General features: G+C 45.7%; 1 protein-coding gene across 1 annotated transcript in view; it reads left to right on the top strand.

Annotated features, from left to right (window-relative positions):
- The window catches only part of LOC119460878 (centrosomal protein of 97 kDa-like), a 141,159-nt gene extending 119,497 nt beyond the window's left edge, over positions 1-21,662 (top strand). The window contains 10 exon segments of the mRNA XM_037721991.2: positions 4,340-4,504; positions 4,506-4,542; positions 5,597-5,665; positions 7,306-7,534; positions 9,716-9,826; positions 11,705-12,035; positions 12,827-13,197; positions 13,955-14,030; positions 16,071-16,547; positions 17,707-21,662. Of these exon segments, the coding sequence (XP_037577919.2) occupies positions 4,340-4,504; positions 4,506-4,542; positions 5,597-5,665; positions 7,306-7,534; positions 9,716-9,826; positions 11,705-12,035; positions 12,827-13,197; positions 13,955-14,030; positions 16,071-16,547; positions 17,707-17,793 (1,953 nt within the window). The 3' untranslated portion in view covers positions 17,794-21,662.
- Positions 21,663-21,991: the final 329 nt, after the last annotated feature.

Raw genomic sequence — 21,991 nt, 5'->3', positions numbered from 1 at the left:
ACTGTGCACGTAATGCGTGGTTGTGAAATCGCGATTTTCGCCAGGAAAAAAAAAAAAAGAAAAAAAAACGCAACTTTGTTTATTTTGGATTCCTAGACGTATGAGAAATCTCGCCATCAAGTTTGGTTGCAATCTGAGCCGCAGAAATAGAGAAAAATTTGAGGACGCTTAAGCTTCGCCTTTAAGAGTGGAACGCGATAGCATTCAAAGATCCCTGGCTGCTTATCAGAATTTTTTATCGTATATTCAAATTACAGTTCGACGTTATCATGTCTGTAGGTTGTGGTTAAGTCGTTCTTTACGATTTTTCTGACGGATTTTACTTTAAGAAACTAAATTTTTGTTCACTAACACATTGCGCCACGCGAAGGGCCTGCCCGGTCGGGGTTATTCGGGATGATTTGTTTCGGCATGATTATTTCCGCCAACGACGCCGGCGCTTACGTCCCCGCCGGATTTTCTGCGACACGGGGTCCTTAGCGCTATCGCGTTAAATTTTGTCAGGAACAAGATGAGGTATTCTTTTATATTTCTAAATTTGTATTAACGCAAAATATAATGAACTATCTGACATATAATGACAATGAAAAAAAAAAAAAGAACTTAGCCTCGAAGTGATGGCATTGTTACAGAAATGCAATGAAAAACACGCGACAGCTAGGCCTTATTCTGCGCTATAACCCCTGAGAAGGTATCTCACCAAAACAATCAATGTGTCTTCATTATTTCTGAAATGATAGTTGTCCTAAGTTACATGACTGATTGGTCCGTATGACAGCCATAACTCCTTTTCTATTTGATCTGTATTAATGAAATTTAGAATATATGCTTAAAACAAGAAGATGCATAAACCTGTAAATATTTATAAATACCCGTTCAACGGTTCAAAGGTTAATCTTCAGCCCCTCCCCCCCCCCCCCCCCCCCCCCCCCCCCGTAAACAATCGAAAACGCGTAGCGCTTTCCATGTACAGGCTCTCGTTCGAAAACAAAAAAAAAATGAATTTGGGTTCGCCAATCTGTGACGTCATCGCGTAACAGGCTGTTAACCTGCGACTACCGAGACGCCTGTGATCGTTGTTTACGTGGTTTACCGCAAAACCGGCAGTTGACCTATGACAGAATATCGACGCTTCATTGGTGCGCGCAGACGCCGAGGTGTCTGGTAGGAGTGTGTTCGAGTTCGGCTAAGCTGGAACTAGGCGGCAGAGGCATATATCGTAGCCGTATTACCACCTGCTAGCTCCACTCGGGCTATCCAGCCGCGCCGTATATGTGCGCGGCGTAGACAACATTAAACATGCACGAAGCTGGCACGTGCATGGGACGGTAACGGTTAAGCGATAGCGCCACGCTATCGGTCACGTGGTAGTGTTTACGCCACGTAAGGAAAAGTTATCGATATATGCCCGTTTGCTAAGCGTGTACGCCCTGTCCGGCAATTCGGCCTCCATCAGAACGGTGCTTTCTTTAACGTCAGTGAATGGAAGAGCGAAAACTGAAAGTGAGAAAAATATTCCCGAGACTGAAAAACATTGCGTTCATTCGTGCGACTGATAAACACGTACTCCGTTGTGTTGCATTGCATTGTGTTGTGGCGGGCGTACGTGAACACAGACGACCAAAACGTGCGCGACCTTTTTTTTTATTGCGATAGCAATTATATGGACACTTCAACCGGATTTCTGCCGTCGCCGTCGCCGTGAGGTTCCGTATAGATAAAAACTTCGCCGCGCGCCGTATGCCCGAGCGGAAGCGTGCGGGGACGCGCGCTATCACGGAGAGCGAACGCACTCAATCTCCCACGCGCAAGCAAGGAAGCGGGAAGCCAGCGCCGGAGGGAGCGGGGGGGCACTTCTACTCTGCCAACAACCGCGCTCGTCGCTCGCCCGCACCGTCTCTTATCTCCACACGGCTCTGACCTTTGTATGCGCTGTGCATTCGCCGCTCGGTTTCCGTTGAAGCGATAGACCGCACGTACCTTCGCCCGCTGCGGCGTATGCGCTTGCTGCCAGCGTTTTGACAGTCATTGTCTGCAGTCATTCAGTGTGATCTATTCATGTTTGTTTGTGCGCGCTCACACCACGCTTGTTCATTATTCAGTTAGTAGTAGTCGGGCCACATTTTCCAACGCACGCTACACATGCAATGCTGCCCGGATCGGCAGCGCAGCGCTACAGGGGTGTCCCTTCGCACGCGCTGCCCACGGGATCGAAGCGCTTCTCATCAACACCACCGTTTCACACGCGCCTTCTCGTGGTCATCGAGTCTCTCTTCATGTCGGTCTACTTACGCCGCAGCACACCTGCTTACTTAATCAGCTCATGTTTACTACAATTCATATTGCTACCAAAGCCTGCTCACCTTACTTCGTATGACATTGCTGTGTTGCTATCGCATTCATTGCTTCGCCCTTAGGGCGAAACTGTGACATTTTTTTTTCCTGTCCCGTCGTTGCGAGACGCTGGTACAGAAGAGGCGATCGCTGCTACGACCCGAGGCTTTACTGGAACTACTTTACCTGTGATGAGTAGCACGCGCATAACCGAATAGCGCGAATGTTGCGATAACTTGCAGAGCCATTCTCTACGGCAGCTTCCTGGAGGTCGCCTTAATACCGTCTGAAATGTTTTGAACCCACGTGGGCAGCTGCTAAAAGGCACAGGTGACAGCGATGGCACGTTCGCTTTATGGGCCCACGCGAAACGGTCCATGAGATAACGCGTTCTCGCGCACTCCGACGGATTTATACCTTGAACACACAAACGCGAATCGAATGCCTACTCTACTAGCAATTCTACCTCCCATCGCCCACGTGAAGTATCATTTAACTGAAAGCCAGAAAGTGCTTTTCAAAACAGCCTTGTAAGTAATCGGCAGGCTTTGTGTGGCTAATTTGAGAACCATGTCCGTTCCCGGGTGCTCTCGATGTCGGCTTCTCCCAGCGCAGGCGTGCGTTGCGGCGAAACTACATTTCGGGCTGGACAAAACTCCCGTTATCTGATGCATCTGTCTCGTTTTCGTTACCTTTGGTGAGGGTTTCGATTGTTCCTTGTCCGCACCGCGGAAAAATTTGGCCTTTTTCACGCAAGCGTTCTTCTTACATGCCGCGCTGGCCCCGAATCTATGTCATTCTGCCTTTGGTGTGATTGGGGCAAGCAGGCCAGGATGTAATAATCAATCAATTGTTTATTTACTGTGCCCAAGAATAACCATAAGGTGTGAGTGCTGGCGCCCGCATACACACAAAAAAAATCTAATTTGCTGGGGAATATAGGTAAAAAAAAAAACAAATTTGAAAGGAACAGCGTACACACAGCAAGGCGCAATGTGATTGCAAAAGAAAAAGTAGAAGAAGGGCAATTGAACAATGTGTGAAACTGTGAAAACAACGGAAAGCTCGGAAAAGAACAACGACAGCGAGGTATGAAAAATATAGATATCATGAAAACAAGCGTTATAAAGACTCAGTATTCTGAGCCTTTACACAGGATTACAGACAGGAACAAGGAACGGTATATGTTCTATAATAATAATAATAATAATAATAATAATAATAATAATAATAATAATAATAATAATAATAATAATAATAATAATAATAATAATGGTCATTCTGACGGCTACAATTCTAGCTATTTTTTTTCTTCTTTCTATACAACCAAATGAAGACATATACCGGAGTACGTAATCACGAAGAAAACAAAAGCGCAGATACGCGAAAAAAGCCTTATCTGTGTGCTTGTTCTCGTTCTGATCACGTACCCCGTGAGGTTATTGTTTGTTAGTATTTTTCTTTTTTTCCGGCGGTAGTTTGTCTGCGGAAAGCAAAGCGTGACTGTAAATGTTGTGTATGTATGCGAATGGACGCAGTTGAACATATAGCTGAGAAAGAGGAAAGAGCTTAGAGGAACGAGTGGAGATAGGAATCTTGGTGCCACCCACGTGGAACCGATAGCCGTTCGTCTCTTAGATTAACAGAAAGGGCGCAAAAAGGCAAACACAGCAGAGGTCAGCTGTCTGAAATGGTCACATAAAATTATGATATTAGGTAAGTTGCGTGTACAGAGCGGTTGAGGTTGGCGGGGCACGCGGGTTATTGCAGACGTCTGGCACTAAAGCCTCTGTCCTCCAGTGGTCTTATTAGACCACGGTGATTCTGACGATTCTGACGATTGTGACCATGGTCCATGTGTAATGGACGCGTGGTGGGAGTTTCTTCATTGCAGTTTATTACGGCGTTCGCGAGAGGAAAGCGCGCACAACCGCTTTTTCTCTTTCTCTCTCCTGGCGAGCACGCGCTGGTCGCATTGACGAAGCGCGCCTCCTGTCTCGCGCAGATGGAATCTGAGGACGAGGAGCGCATCTCCCGCATCCTTCGGATGCAACGCCAGCACCGAGAGCAACTGCTGCACGAGATGTCACCCGCGGCTGCAGCTGCTGCCGCTGCCGCCGCCGCTGCCGCCGCCGCTAGCAGGCCCAGTGCAAGACAACTCCAGGAACCACCACCATCACCAGCACACACCGTCTGGAAACCGCAGGCGTGAGTGGTCCAGCGTGGCAAGACGCTTGGTAGTTGATGCACTTTCTTTGGTGGTTGACGTAGTTCATATACACTGCGTGCTGTGTAAGTCGGTGACAATCTGCAGTGGCAAATACGTCGTTGTCCAAACTCGAAGAGAATTAGTATATAGACGCGGCTGCAGCCGGTCATTCGTGACATCACGGCGACGGCGAACTTCTTTCAATATCGGCGTCCTTCGGGAACTACTTTTTTGCATTGCGGAAGCACAGAGGACGGGTGCTTCCGCACCTAAGCGGAGCTTCTACTAAATTAGGTTGTCTCCGGGGTGTCTTCGTTTGATCCCGGTTCTTGCGCGCCCTATCCCTCGATGCCGTCAGTGAATTATCCTTCTCCTAGCTGCTTCGTTCTCCATCCTCGGACCTTCTTCTTCCGAACGGTGCAACGTGCACATCATTTGTGGAAAGCTTCGGAGCCCACTGGACGAGTTCTGTCTGTCCACAGACTTCTGTAGCGCTCCTGGAGCTGTGAAATTCGGAGAGTGAAGCGGGAAACACGTTTGGTCGTCTCAGAAAGATCCAATCCTTCGGACGAAGTGGCGGAAACATGGCTGAAACTTGTTGGATGCGGTTGTTAATGCGACTGCGAATAAGCGTTTGTCTGATTGCGAGAGCCGTATAATGCCATGTGTCTAGCGCAATTGGAACCCTCTGGTTTTCTTGACCGCAGTATACCTTCCAGAACAAGAATTAACCGTGACTGTTCCATCAATTAAGTGATGCCCAGTTACGGCTTGAAAAATAATAGACGGGTCTGTTACTATCCCACGTGTCTGTACCAATGCGCGTTTCCATACAGGCGCACTGCATAGTGTAGTTCCTTGCACGGTGAAATGCTTCGACGTCGAAAACGGCGGCCACGCCGTTTCGTGGAAGCTGCGCTGCATTTCGCGCTGCTCAAGCTTTCCGATGTGCGAAGTGAGAAAAGGTGTGTCTCGTCATCCGCTATCACGTTAATTCTCGTTCTACCGTCTTTTCCCTTTCTCTCTCTCTTTCCTCCTCCTCCTCAATCGTAGCCAAGAGCGCCGTCGGAAGACTGCCATCATCACGACAGGCTTGCCTCGCCAAGGACAAATGGTCTGACTGTGAGTGAATAACTTCTATATTGATACGAGCAGTTATAACTAGGCAGGTTATTATTGACATTGAGTAAGCACCAGATCAGTGAGTGATTAGAGGAACAATTTGAGACGTTGCAATCTGGAAGAACGGAAATACCTTCATCAGTCATTCATTGCAAGCACTTTTTGAAAAGCAGTGGCATCTGCTTTGATAAGACATTAGCGCTTTGAGTAGTTGCTTTTATTTATTTATTTATTTATTTATTTATTTATTTATTTATTTATTTATTTATTTATTTATTTATTTATTTATTTATTTATTTATTTATTTATTTATTTATTTGATGTGTGACTGTGTTGCATTCCTTGCACACGTGCAAATTGTTTATATTGCATTCTTTTCAACAAACCTTTGTAAGATGCAAGTCAGAACTTGTCAGACGTCTCTTTTCATGCCCGCTCAACTTCTAGCACCGCCCATGCATTCGAGTAACGATAAGTCTGCACCAACTGCCTCAAATATATGCTTGATTGACCAAATATAGTGAAGTGCAATTCGCTAACCGTGCCGTGTTTGTGAGGTTGGCGCTGCCCATGCTATTTGAGTAATAATTTGGTGGTGTAGTAACTTGTTATTTTTTTTTCTGAACCGTATCCACAGCTGGAAACTCGCTACAGCTTATCAAAAACGTTATCATACGGAATTTGAGATTCCGAGCTATCAAGCTCACTTATAAAAAAAAGTCACAGTTTCGCTCGAAAGCCGAAGCATCGATAACGATAGCAAGGTATTAGGTAACTGCACAAAGTAAGGGTCGTAGTTTTATTGGCAGTATAAACTGCAGCAGACATTACCTTACTAATTAAATTAATAAGCATCGTGTCACGCGCGCACAGGAATACATGAACAGATCTCACTCGATGACCGCGCGGGCACTCGCTATCACAACGCTTACATGATGAAGAGTGGTAGCAGCGGCGAGCAGACGCTTCGTGCTGCTTCTCGCTTCAACGCATCTCCGAAACTTGAGATTACGCGATCTACAACGTTTGGCGCGTGAGAATACAGCGCACACGCAGCCACCAGCCATTCCGGCTCGCCCACTTTGCACCCGCCGCAGATTACCTCCAAGATATGGCGCGCGGGGCCGTGCTCAACCGCGCCATGCGCAGCCATGCCCGGGTTAGAAGAGGACACGCGCGCTCACTTGACCCAGCCCCTCCCCCTGTTTACGCATAAGCGTGTAAGCATGAAAACTAACAATACTCGATCGCAGTTCGTAAATGAATGCCACGTGTATTGCGCAAGACATGCTAAGTAAGTTTGAGGAACTGTAGCTTAATTACTACTCGGAGCGAGTGTCATTCAATGTAGCGTTAAAAGTCAGCGACGACGTTAATTCCGAAGATGTTAGTAGGCCGTCGTGCCGTCTTCGTCAGTATCACCGTGCGGGACCTGAGCCCAGTGGGTGGAAACAAATATAGCTTCCGTCCTTGCCACCACTTCGTCTGCCAAGCTAGAAACATGATTATAATGATATCTGACAGATACAACACATAATTTGGGCGAAGTACCCTCGCCATAAAACTGCTCGCGTGAGCACTTGTGGGTGCACTGATCGCGCCCTGCTCGAAAGAGTACAAGACAGTCGATCTGGGCGCAGTCTCTACGAGCGAGGACGAGAGGGGCGGCGGCTCGGTGTTCGACCCGTTCCCCGACCTGCTGGCGCACTCGGACGAGGGGCCATCGAGGTCGCAGACTCAGTGCCAGCTGGGCGACGCCTCCGAGATGCTGGGCGCCGAGCTGACCAGGTCTGCGATGGACCCCCATAGCCCCGTCACCATCGAGAGAGTCTCCTCCGATGCCAACTGAGAGGAGCAGGTGCGTACTTTGTTGAAGGGGAGGGAACGCTTGATCGACAACGCTTCGATCACTTGAGCTGTTCCACGAGGGTAAAGATGCTATAACACAGCGTTGAGTGATCGCCTGGGACTCGAGTCTCGAGGCCGTGTCACTCATGTGTCGCATGCCCGGATATATACCACAGAGTATACAAGCGCTCGCAGCGTTTCTGGAACTTGATCGTGCTCATGCACTCAAATTCGGCAGCGCGAGTGTGACCCGTAATGCTGTGGGAAGGCGCACTTGTACCGGTGGATGACGTTCGATGTACAAACGCAAGAGGTTCCTTTGCTGCAGGCTTCGATTTCTGAGGGACTGTCTCCTTTGTTCGATGTAGGCAGTGAATAGAAATGTCCATGTTTATATATAAGCAGGTGATACTGCATGTATCACACTTCAGCGTGCGGCATTTTCAATATAAAATCGTAGCGTTTTCTTTTCCTGCTCAGGGTATGCACACATGGGTACATCAGCCGTTCTTACTATAGCTGACGTCACGGCTGCGTTATCTTTAACTTTCACTATACCGCTCTGTTTCGGTATATGGAATAAAGTGTAGATGACTTGCACGCCATGTCCCGAAAATCAAACGGGAGCCCCATTTGTAGCAGGACATCAGAAATGAATTAGTCAATAGGGAAAAAAAAGTAGACATAGCAACGTCTCCTATAGGTAACAAGGCCTGCGCGTTCTAACAGTAACGTCATCTGTAGGATTACCGACACCCCAATTGAAAACCATCCTTCGGAAAAGGCGATGATCGCGCTAAGCATCACGAGCGTCCCAAATAAACGGCCTCTCGACATTCTTGGCTCACATCGCGGCTTCAAGCATGCAGGCTTCTGTTATACATAGGAGATGGTGGATCATGTATAGATTTGCAGCGTGCTACTGATCGCGCAAGATAGTGGCCCTGGTGATGTCACCGCACTACATTGCATGTAGAATTCTTCATATATACGCACGTTCTAAAATACTGAGTAGCCACGGCAGTTTATGACAAAGCGGACCACTCTCTCTGTGCACACTTGCGAGCGTGCCCTTGAGATGGCATATTAGCTAGGTGGCCTTCAACCTCTTATAGCCTAAATTTTCTTGCCTGAAGAAAAGTGTTCGAATTGCAGTTAGAAAGCCTTGAATGCAAGATAAGAACGCCCAGAATTCCTCTCACACCACTTGCTATACCCCGGGTTAGATTTGTAGACTTGTTTAAAGAATACTGAAACGGGCATCTAGCACAAAACAATGTCTTTATAGTATTCGCATATTTTCGCATTGAATAAACTTGCGCATGGCAGGTGAACCGTCTGGCATCTTATGGCAGTCTATAATGTAGTCGGTTTTGCAAAGATAACGACTTCACTTTGTGCATCTGAATGGATGCAGCCGCACAGATTTCTTGGAGTGTTCACCTTCGTTTTATAAGCACCTTGCGGAAAGCGTTGTTTTCTGAGTCAGATATATAGGTACACACGGACGTGCGTTTTCTGGATAACCCCGCATAACATCAAAAGCGCAATTTCACTCGTTTAAACTGCCCGTTTGAAATTTATGAGCTCAGATTCGGTACGTCGCGAAATCGCGACAGCAGGCTAGAAGGGGTTAATTAAGCTTAATTCTTTATAAGGCGAATAGCTTTCTTTACCTCTTTCGACCGTTTTCGTGGTTGGTGTTCGAACTTTCACATACATATAGGCGCCCACGCCAAGGGTGCGTGTTCCCGCGCAGTTGAGTTGCGGGGCGAGTTCGTCCACAAACGCCTTCGTCTCTGCCGCGTCCGTCTCCCCTTGTTACGGCCACCATGCCCTTGTGGAGGCGGCGGGAGAGGAGGATGGCGTTCGCCTTCCACACCGGCGCTGGCGCCGCTGGAGACAACACACGTACTACCATAATCAGCTTATATGTATAGCCACCCGCACTACCGCTACAAATGTGCTGCTGAACGGCTCTGTTGGTCTACGAAATTATGCAATGAAACAACGAGCGTCACCTGAGTATAAGCATCCTCATTGTAACAAATATATATACGCCTTCAATCGCATCATTCCTTTAATAAAGCGAATAGCCGCCTTCTGTTCGGCTATTCGCTTACATTGACGATAATCGTGGATGGTTTCTGCACGTATATATATATATATATATATATTTTTTTTTCTCCCTTTCAGACATAGGCGTTCCCGCAAGGATGACATCATGACGCGATCCGTTCCGGAATTTCGGTCAGACGGATCACCGATTTTACACAACTACGGGAAGTCTTCTTACGGCAGGACATCTCCGCGGTGAGCCGTCTCTTTTTAACGGGTGTGAACTTTGCGCTTATTGTGTTCTGCAGTACGCGCATGAACGCCAACAGGAGTGCCCTATTTTCCCTCACGCTGAACTCAAGACGGGCATTGCACGCCTGTGTTCCGAGTCGCCTCTTTTTAACTAATAAATCGTCTTACGCATACGTGTGGCCAGACTCGGAGCATCGCTGAGAAAATTGTATAGGAGGACAAGGGTGGTGGCTTGGGCTATAGTTGGTAACTCATGGTAGAAACGACGTACAGCGCAAAGGACAAGGACTGGGGGAGAAAAAAAAAAAAAAAAAAAACAGCGAATGTGTGTTGTCTCCCTCAGTACCTGTCCTTCGCGCTTTAAGTCGTAAGTATAGGAGGAACTGGTCCACGCGATGTTCATGCTTGTTCATGCTGGAGTGTAATTCCTCAAAAATGTCAATCGGTCAATCGTTTTTTTTTTTTTTCTGTGACGTGCACGGAAGAAAATGAAAATCACACAGAACCTCCTCTGGGAGTTGTCTATTAGTATGCATAAGCAATGTACCACTTGCTCATCTCCACGCAGCCCGGTGTCATTATCAGTGTTATGAAACTTGACCCGACCAGTATAAACGACAGCGCGGCGGCGACACGAACTGCTGCGGATGGGGGCGCAAGGTGTGCTGCTGTTCCGATTATTATAAGCCGTTATCGCTGTTTAACTCCTTATCCATCCGCGCCGAACCATTATGAACCGTTATCAAATGTATTCCGGCGGCGGCTGCGTGTGGCGCGGCCGCGCGGGCCCTATCTTGAAAGCGATCTGCGATGGGTACAGAGAGCGCCGAGTGCTGATAGCTTCGTGTGCGCTGTGTTCTCTCCGCTTAGTTCGCGTTGAAGCGAGAGGCAGCAAGGTCGATTCGCTCGCTGCTGCGGGCCCTATCTCGAAAGCGATCGTTTTACTTGACTGACGGACGGACGGACGGACTGTTTTCCTCGTTTGATAGGCATAGAAATGTTTAGGCATTAAAAATGGCGCTGCTGTTCCTCAAGGTAATCTCGACAAGTGGCCGAGCAGTGTAGATACTCCTTACGCGTGATTAACATTAAATACCCCAGAGTCGCAAAGATAAGGGTTTTATTTAAATGAAAATGAACAGATAATTTCCACTATACTGCATTGGCTTCAATATGTCTGTTGGCTTCATGTGGTTGTAGCCAGGGCCGTACACAAGTAATTCTCGCTCTATTTTCGGGGGTGGGGTGGAGGGGGTGGGAAGAGAAGCGCTTTGCAGGGACAACGAGAGCCATTTAGAAATATTTATGTTAATTTGTTTTCGTGTTTGAATCGAGCACGTCGCTGGCATATAAAATTAAATATGTACTTTTAAATAAGCTTTCTGTGCCGCGATGTATTTCGGGGAGAGCGGGACTCTAGCATCGCCCCCTCTTCTGCAGTTACTGCCCCGGTTGCAATTACAAAAAAAATAATAATAATAATAATAATAATAATAATAATAATAATAATAATAATAATAATCGAGCACTCCGCTTTCGTTTATTCTTCTAGCACTGCCTAACGGTTGTGTGCTAAACGTGCCCGTTAGTTGGCGCACGTGTTTTACGACAAAGACAGGAGGCCCGCCGCGTTCATTATCACCCCGCATCACGTGTTTACGCGTCTTCCCTGCAGCTGTCAAGCGTCGTGCGCGCTAGGCACGCGCAGTACCCCTTCTTCCCAAAGCATGGCTCGTAGTGGGGAGATATCACGATGACGTCGCGCATTATCACAGGCTTTTTGTTATCTAGAAAGTGTCGAAACCGCAAGTGTTGCGGGGGCGTGTCTCTCCACGAAAACGCCCCGCCGAGAACACACGGTCCGCATCCTACCCGCTGCAGGGCCATCCCCGTTCGCAAGGTGTCTTCCAAGAGGACGGAGCCTCCCTCGTTCGCTGGCGGTGGCGGAGCAAGCGGCATATCGTCGACGCGCAGCTTCGAAGGGTGCGCCGGGGGCGGCGGCAGCACCACCCCGACGGCGGCGACAAGCCGGTTGCACCAGCGCAGCCCCTCCGACGGGGGCCTGAGCCGGAGCGCCAGCTTCCGCACGCCCGCGGGCCGCTCACCCTACGCCACGGTCGCCACCGCGTCGCCGCGAAAGACCCAGCGATCCTCGTCCGTCTCGGCCGCCTGCCCACTGGCCTCCTCCTCCTACTCTTCTACGGTCTCGCCGGTGAGTAAGACACCTGCGTGCCGCTGCAGTGGAAGCTGATCGCCATTACGCGAATGTGGGTGTCCGTACACGCCACCTGACACCCTGCACGAGAGTGTCGCCTGCTCGGCCTCAAGCACATTCAAGCGCAGTCCTTTATGCCAGAACACTCCTCCACAATGGCCTTGTAACCGTAGTGAAAGATTATTGCACAACTGAGCATTGATTTTCCATTTATAATCGCCTGCCGTTAATTAGATCTCGGTTAATTCGACTTTTTGCTTTATTCGAATGCACTGGAAAGTCCCGTCAAGAATCCATACATTGCTATGGAAGTAAAAACTCGGTTTAGTTCCACCTTGAAAGCATGCCACATTGCATGGTAAATTTGATCCGACACTGGCGCCCTCTCGTGTGCACAGCAGTTACTGAAAGCTTGAAAACACAAGAAATTCGATAGACGGCACTACTGCTTCCCTGGACCTAAAGCTGTTTTATTCAAATTTATTTCTATCATTTAGTGGCCGACGTTCCTTCCCCCCGTGAAGGCATTTGTTCCTGCCTTTAAACATATTGGCTCCCTTTGCCCACATGCTGGTTCGGTTGTGCTTTAAGAGAAAGTGACAGAATACATTACAGGCTGCTTTAAGCGATAAAAAAAAAAAAAAAAAAAAAAAAAGATTTGAATTCACTCATTTCGCCGCCGTTTGTTAATTTGACCTTTCGGATTATTAGACCGAACCTTGGCGGTGCCGCAAAGGTCAAATTAACGGGAGCCGACTGTACAAGCTTCTATGTGCCTGCACGTGCAGCACAAGGCTCCGACCAGGACGGCTTCGAAGTACTGCAACGGGCCAGCCTACATTCCACCCACTCAGGGCAACCTGAATGTCGCCGCCAACAACCACAATAACAACAATAACAACAACAACAACAACAACAACATAAATGTGCTGTCCCTGGTGGAGAGCGACCCCCTGCTGAAGCAGCGTAGCCAGGCTGTGGGCCTCGAGGTGCTGGACCGGGCAGCTGTGCGCATCCAGGCGCTTTGGCGAGGCTACCGCACTCGCAACCACATGAGCCGCGTGCGGCGTGCCTGTCAGGAGGTGCGGCTGCGCCGGCTCGAGGAATGCGTGCTGGATGTCCAGTCCAAAATGGCGGCCACTGAAAAAGCACTGCTCAGGTACTTCTTTGATGCCCTATAGCGTCGCACATGTATTCAATGACAGTTTAAAGGACACTTAAAGAGAAACACTAAATAAGTTTAGACTGATGAAGTATTCTTTCAAGACTGTATATTTGTTACTTTCGCAGTAATTGATTTATTATTTTAATAAAAAATTAAGGCCAAACTAGACCCCAGCTCTGGTTTGTCACTCTGACATCATGGATTTCGCACAATTTTTTTGTAATTGGGCTTTCATGGCTCAGTAAGTGTTCTTTAGACTTACTAAGTTCAGTCTGTCTTTGGCTTTTTTTAGAATGCAACATATTCGATCATTACCCATAAAAAATTAAGTAGGCCCAAGCAGACGGCATCAAAATCCACTACATTACTACGAACTGGTGCGGGAACTCCGAGGTGGTGTCATGTCAAGTAATTTTTCTCTTTAGTGTATCTTTAAGAATATGGCAGAGGCTCCTCTTCCAAAAAAAGTGTGATGCCCTTCATTTCTGTGTTTGCTCCAAGAAACACTTACTTTACAGATGCCACTGGCGCAGAGGAGGTATCTTTGTAGTTCATAAAAAATAAGAATACTACCGCTGTTATGCACCACATGCATAAGCTGACAATATTGGCAGGTGTTGGGGTGGAAGTAGAAGGCTCACTAAGTGCATGGGGAACTTGAAAAGGGATTTGGAGTAGGTATCTTTTGATAATATTGAGAAAAGAGAAATCAGGAGCACTGACAAATGTTTTGCCTTTGTGTTCATTGCAGGCAGCAGAAAGAAATGGAAGAAGAGAGAAAATGCAGGAATGCAAACAAGGAGGCTCTGGACAGGCTGCTGAAGCATGTAAGCCAAAGAGCCATGCTTTTGAACTTGGAGCACAAGAATCTTGCTCAAGAGGTGTCTTCTTCACTAGTGAACACATATGATCTGAGGGCTTATTAAGTTACATGTGCATTCTGTCAAACCACGGTAATGTCTTGCACAAAGTCTTTCCCCTAATCGACTCTGCCTGTTGAAGGCAGCCAGAAGTTACATTCTTGCATCACACACACTTAGTGTGGACCATTATGGTTTGAACATACTATTGAGATGAGGAATAGTTAAACGTCTTGGAGAAAAATATTTGAGGACAAGCACCAGTGGAATGACCGGATAATATCACATATGGGGAACATGTGGAGAAAGATGTAGAAGGAGAAGAATTGTCAGGCATTTGACGCAGAGGAAGACATGCTATCTCCAGCAGGGGGCATGTTCTGTTGTCACAGCAACCATAATGAAGAAACAGTTGCATTTTTAGTGCCCAAGTGACACAGGCATACAGCAGGTGTAGGGTTGTCTAGAGATCCCTCGGGGGGGGGGATTGCTTGGCCATGCCAAGAACTTAACCGCTCCTCTTACACAGTACTTGGAAAGTTATGCTAAACATATCTTGGTTAATTTCAATGGCAGACTCTGAGCACCTTAGAGTAACATTTAATGCTCTATTTGGAGCAAGCAGGGTGTCGAACCGCAACTGTACTGTCATTTTCAGCTGAACCATCATCGAACAGAACCATTATTTTCCCACCGTCTTGGAACCAAACCCAAACCGGAACTTACTGCACAAATCATTCCGAACTAGAGGTGTTTGTCGAACAACTGTTCTGAAGGCCTTCTGGACCCTCTGCTGGAGTACGTCAGAGGGGAAACATTGGAAAAGGTTCAAAGCCTCCTGCAGGTGGCAAATTATTCCCACACTATAGGCAAGACTCAAACAACTTCAACTCAGTTCTGACACTCTTTATGTTAGTTTTTGTGCAAACAAGGCTGCCACTTATGTGATGAAAAATGCACGAACATTACGCGCGTTCGCACATCTTGGGGCTGCTAAGTGACCTAAACAATTTTGTTCAAATCCAACTTGTATGCATGAAAAATCTGTAGTGTTGAAACTCCTTACATTCATTCCAGTTTTGCTTGGCATCACGTGTGATGTGACAATACTTCATGTGACAGTGTGTCAGATGTTCCGAAGCCGCAGTCTCGGAATTGAGCCAGCATTTTATAGTAATGTTGAATGGCACCAGAGAGTGGCCACCGGCCTACTGCAAAGAAAAATACTCTTCTACCCTTGCCACATCAGCACGAGCAACATTCAGACATCCATTTCGGTACTTGGTCATACCATGCCTTCGGTGTAGGTTGACGTAAATTTGCGAAATATTACAACTACAAGAAGCACAGCCTTGGCAGCTGCTTTTGGGGTGCAGTGCCACATGACCATAAGGTGATTTCCATACGAAATAGTGCAAAAGCACGTAATGCGATAAGTGTGTCAATTCATATATACACAAAAAGCCTGCGATAGTGTCCCAAGTTTGCCCTTTGAAATAATGAAACTTGCATGGGTGCATCATTAAAGCTCAGTTTCTTGTTGTACAGAACAGAACATCCTTAGTAAAGGCAACACCTCCACACAGGCCTGTGTCGTTGCAATATCTTTATTAGTCCCTCACTGGTCCCTCCACTTCAACAGGTGCTGGACATGCAGGTTTAAGGTAGCTTACAGGTGCAACTAAATGGAAATAAATTTGTTTTCAATGCATTGGGCACTGTAACCATCAAAAACAAATCGCAATACACTTGCACATCTTGGGTCACAGTCTATGTTAAATGTTGTGCATATTATTAAAGACACCAGAGATACATTGGTCCACGTCACGTCAGGGTAGAAATAAACAATCTTTCGCTCAAATAAATTTATGCTTGAGGCTGAAAAGCTTTGTTTTCTAAATCTTTTCATTCTCTTTAATTCCAAGCCATTGTGAACCCATGCGAACCGGTTTAGCAAGTTGAGTTCACGCACAGTGACATCATCATTTTGTTTTTATTGTTCACCAGATGGACCAACTGGAAACGCACATTGCCAAAGTGTATCAGCAGCACTTGCTGCTCCAACAGCAGCTGGCGCAGCATTTTGACAGTGTCTTCAAGCCCATCCACAGCGAGCCACAATCAGAGTCATCATCATCTGAGGCAACTGTCGGGAACAGCGCATCCACAGCTTCATCTGCTACAAGTCATTCACCCGCCAAAGACGCCGCACCAAAGCACCTCGAGAAAGATGCTGGAAAGCAAAGTGGCCAGGGAGACGTTTCCGGGTGTGCGGAAGAGCCGACGCCAGTGCGGAAGCCGGAGTCTAGCCACCATTCGAGCCATGAGCAAGTGTCGGGCGACACAACGAGCGCAGATGACACATCTTGTGCAAGCTTCTCAGATGCTGAAGTGCACTCAAGCAAGACGGAACCAGCATCAGACACTAAACGACAAACGCCAGCAAACCTGGAGGCTGCCTGCCTGACGGAAGTTAATGACAGGGTAAGCTTTAAAGTGGAAGCATGAATAATAATGATGATAGTTAAGGTAACAACTGTTGGTAAACACAGCATCTAATGCAGTCGCAGAAGTCTGCAGTGAAATGTATTCCTGTTTCAGTTTACCTTCTTTCACTCAGTATTTTGCAACTGTGTGCAAGTCAGTGTATTTTGCCTTATGTTTTGCTGTATATATTTCTCAAAACTGACATGCCCCATGAAGCCAATTGATGGATTGACTTCTTTTAAATGCATGTTATTAAATGCCAGGTGTTTTAGCTGCATCAGTACAAAACGATCATTGAGCACAACTTAGCAAACATTTGGAGACAATATTTTTTTGAAACACATCATTATGAGCAGCAGACATCAGTCTATGTGATAATCACTAATTAACTGACAAATTCACTAAAATTCTAAAATTCTCTTCATGGGGCATGTCGTAATTGCAAGGTTGAAGCTGACCAGTAAGTAAAGCATACCCGTTTGCTAAAATTCCTGTGCCTAGTACCAGTTTTGAGGAATATGTACACAACATGCCCGCTGAAACACATCATTTCTCTAGGTAACACTTGCCCCAGGTGGTAAACATGCAGTTCAGAAACTTGACAGGAAATATGCAGCTGCATGGGAAGTTTTTGTCAACTGCCGACATAAAAAAAATATGATGCAGCATTTCTCTGAAGTTTTCTATAATTAGATGAATTCTAATTCATCCACAGAATAAGCTCAAATCCCCGTGGAGCATCCTATCAACACCACAATGCCAAATGTATAATTTTTGATACCCTGAGTTTGATACCTCAAAATGCTGATTTAAGCTCTGGAAACTTCATGCTAAAAGCCACAGTAGCGTTTTTGACATGCTGAAGCTAGGTTTTTTGTTGTAGGCAGCTCTGCAAACTACTTTGTAATTACGACACTAATCATGTATTTAATGAAATAGCATTTCATTGTTTTTTGTAAGAATGTGCTTTCCATGACCGGATATTGAACAAGGGAATTGAATTTTCTCTGATGCAGAAAGATGTTTGAGCTTTTTTGGAGTTTAACAATAGGCTGTGCATCATCATCATTGTCTTTATTTCAGCATCACCAACTACCTGATATAACGCAGATTCTTAAAAATGGCACTTTTAATTACCTTGTCTCATTTTCAACAGCTGGCGAGGCTGGAAGCCGTCATAATGAAGCTGGCCATCCCAGACAGCAGGATGGAGAACTTGGGAGCCGCATTTGCCAAGCCGTGAAGAAGGCAGCACAGATTGACTTTCTCTTCTGTGGTTTCTTCGCTGCACGCAACTGCACTATTCTACGACACCTGCACTGCTGCGCTTTCTTTTACCGCTCCAGTTCCGAGATTTTTGCATTGGAAAGCCGCAGAAGGAAAAAAAAAAAAAAAAAGGAAAGGTCTCTTATGTTTTCTACTCAAGCCATTGCATCAAATATTTATTTTCACTGTAATTATTGTATACAAAGAATTTTACCTCACTGTATCATACAAGGCTTTGTAACTTGGTGCTTCAGCGTTTTTTCGTACAATCGTTCATTACACGAGGAAAGTTGGCATAATTGGCAGTGCTCGACAACGTGCCCTTGAGGCTTTCGCGATTGTTGCGTCTGTGCTACCATGCAACGGTGAAAGAGAAACGGATTTGGACTCTCCCCTTTAGATGCTGTTCAGTTTGAAACAGTCGAACCTTGTTACAGTGACGTCACCACCGACACGAAAGTAGCGTCGTTGTATCCGATACTCGTTATAACCATGTGTTCATTACAGGCCAATATCAGAGAGAAACATCTTACTTCATTATGTTCAAAAATGTATTATGTACCGACTCACCCTAACATAGTTTCCTATGCATGATATCCATATTATTTACGTTGAGGTTCGGCTACACTATATTCGTTTTGTAAGAAAAAGGTTGCATTTGTTTGACCAATTTATGATGACATGGAGCAGAAACAATCTGACATTTTGTGAGCTGCAGGCACTCTGCGATTGACAAGTGGAGCTAGCATTTGCACTGCCAAACCGACTAACCAAGTGTGCATTTCAGCATTCCAAGTTTTGCCAAGTTCACTGCATAACCATCCGGTAGCATTTGTCGCAAGCTTTTCAATTCACGAGATGTTTGCTGGGGAGATGCTATTTTAAAGCCACTTTATTTTTAGTTCTGTTGAAGCAATGCTAATTTCTAATTTTATCTGCTGTCTTCTGTAGTTTGTTTTTTCTTGCTCAAATTTATGTGTTCTTGTAGTAGTAGTTGTACTGTCTGTGTTGTCAATGGCAGCAGGCAAGTGGTTTTAAGTGAATCTTTTGGTTGTTTTTAATGTTCTTACTCGTCGTCAAGTTGTCATCAGTCCAGAAGTTATCAGATTATTTTGATATATTAAGCTAGTTATTGAAAAGCTGGCACTTAATTTTACCCATAAGAGAAAAACTGTCCTTGGATTACAGTGCGAGACATCATCTGGTTTTAGTACATGCAAGTCATGACTGTCGTAATGCGGTTCCGGCTGCAAAGCAGTTACAGTGGAGCCCCAATTATACATCCAGGCATTTAGTGCAGCCTCCTGCATTTTTGCAGAGATTTGGCGCCGGCTTGACGATCTATCCAAATGGTAGTCAGCACTGAAATTTGCAGCGGCGTTATAGCATGTGGTCTAATATATGAAGAAATCTGTTTCGAGCGCCAAGCGTTACGGTTTCAAAATGGCACTTATCTGCCACTTGTCTCAGGGCATCAGTGGTCAGGTCCTAGCTAAGGTCGCATTTTATTACCGTCATGACAACTATACACAGGTGGAACTCCAAAGATTGCTGCATTTGAGTGCTACTGAAGACTTTGCAAGTCTGCATACATCAAGGAATGTGGCATTTAAATTATTTAAATGACCAAAACGGACCATTTTTGCCATACTTGCAGCACTACAAAGTCTTGTTATATTCTTATATAATCAAATGCTTTCTCTGCTACCGTAATGTTAGTGACTAAAAGGAAAATGTTTATTTGGTAAGCTGCTTCCAAGTGCAGCAATTCTACAGCTTGCAAGTTCATTACGTAGTTTAACATTTGTTCATTGCAAGGCCATGGACCAGACCTTTTTGTTTTCATCTTCAATCAGTACTTCATTATTTTAGCTATTTACCCGCTACCCACGCCCTAAGCTTGATTATTGATTTTGCAAGTTCTTGAAGACGGGTATAATTCGGGTTCCATTGTTACGCTTGTGTCCACAGCTCTTACCAGGAACCAATGCTTGTACCTTAGCAATTCCTAGACGAGGCAAAATATTTCCTCGAACAAAGGAAAACTGTGATTTGGGTTGCTCGTTAATGTGCTCTGATCTCTTTTGTATTCCATTAGAGCCCAAGTCTCCTTGCGCTACAAAAAGCCGCGCATTTATTGGCTACTGAAAGCACCAAACTGCTACTTTACAGCATGCTAATCATTTTGTAATAACATTTGGAGATGGTGGATGCTCGATGACATTGTATCCAGAAGTACTGAGGCCAGTGGGCATGTTGTACCAATTCTGGTACAGAAGACTTGTGCACAACATGAATACAGAACGGGCTCAAAGATATTTGGCATACAGCACCAGCTGTTTGTGCATACAATACATTTGCACTGCAGGAGCAGCTGCCTGAACATTCTTCACCCAAAGCTGCTTGTGTCTGTCTGCTTACAGTGTTTATGTATCAAAATGCAGTGTGTGTGAAATTATATACAGATGTGCGTATAGTTGCTTGAAGTATCTGCAACATGCTGCAAACACTTTAGATACATATACTGCAAGGGCATGTTGTGCATGCTTGAAGCTGTCCCACTCAAACATACTGCATCTGGCCTGCACTGTTGCAAAGACATGCACAACGTAAAATTACTTAGACACAGGACGGATTCAACATACTTTGAAACCGGCTCAACCCATCTTGAATTTCTATCAGCAGAAAGCTGAAAAAAATTTTAAAGCTGCGCAGGAACAAGACGAACTCGGTCTTTGCCCGACTGTAAGCTAAATGTGCAGAATGACTTTAGCATACAAGATGGCTGTTACAATGAGAGGAGTACTTGTTACTTTTTGTTTGAAAGCATTTAATGCGCAAGCAATTCAATAATGTTGGCGAGTGTCTAGGGTGCAGTGTTAATGAGAAGTCTAATTCCCGTGTCTGAACTTTGTCCCTTCCAGTTATGACATGACAAACAGCTCATGGCTTAAGACGTAGCCTGTGAAGGCCACTGCTAGGGGGATGACCAAGTAGTTTAGCAGCCGCACTGTGTAGCCACGTGCGTGTTTATTCTTGCTTTACTGTTCATCGTAGCTAGCAGGCATTCCATCCAGTAGACACTCTGCATGTTGTGGCCACCTAGAACATAGCATGCTAATGTGGTTGTGCTGCCTCAATGCAGCTATGCCGTGACCACAGTAAAACCTTGTAATGAAGAGGGAATGTAGCGAAGTAATAACAAATGTAATAAACGTAGATCCCATTGAAAGCTGTGTGGTTGCAAACATATTAGGATACTGAAGTAACTGTTGCAACAACAGGAAAGTCACGCCTCCTTCAATTTCATTACTGTAAGGTTTTACTGTAGTTTGTTGTTGCTTTTGTCTGTACTATCTAGTGACACCCGCCCCCCTCGTCGCTCCTCACCTCCAGCAGGTGTAAAAGCAGTTGCTCTGGGTGTTCATTTGTAGTGTGTATGAAGAGTGCCAATATGCATGTGCTTTAGCATAAGTGTCTTGTGCTGATTTGTAGTGTGTTTCAGCAGTTGCAAGCTATATTTTGCAGAGCATTCTAGTCGGAATACCTTTGCAATGCTCTTCCAGACGTTGTGACCAAGACCAAAGGTGTCATTCAATTGAATTGACCGTTTTAATTTTTCAGCACCAATGCTTGAGCAAGCGATGAATTAATCTAACGCTACTGGTGTGCAGCTCTCTCATAAGAACAAAACATTTGAAGCTAGCTTAATTGCCTGCACATTAATCTTGCACAATTATCAAGAACGTCATGAAGATGTGTTGATTTAACAATAGCCCGGAAACTCTGAATGCATTGGTTTGTTACAACACTTAGCCAAGATAAATACATGAAGTTTATCTGACAGTGGTGTCTCATTTCTGCTTTTCATCATTCCAGTGCCAATTTTTTTGAACCAGGTGTTGCTGCATCGATCACAGAATCGTAGTGCTGTAATCTTGACTGATCACTTTCAGGGATTGTTTCACTTTTGTGTGATGCAACGTCGAGCATGGCATCTCATTGGAGTGAATGGCCATTCTGTCTGCTGGCTTATTCAATGAAAGTGCACTGAAAGTGATGTCTCTGAAACTGATGGACCATCATTACAGCCCTCGTTGGTATTGTCATCAGTATACAAGAAATCATGTGCTGCTAGCATCGTTTTCACTGGTATGGATCGTAGGTGGGGCTTC

This window comes from Dermacentor silvarum, chromosome 8, assembly GCF_013339745.2.
Source record: "Dermacentor silvarum isolate Dsil-2018 chromosome 8, BIME_Dsil_1.4, whole genome shotgun sequence".
In the NCBI taxonomy this organism is placed as follows: Eukaryota; Metazoa; Arthropoda; class Arachnida; order Ixodida; family Ixodidae; genus Dermacentor; species Dermacentor silvarum.
This window is presented reverse-complemented; position numbering and strand designations above follow the sequence as displayed.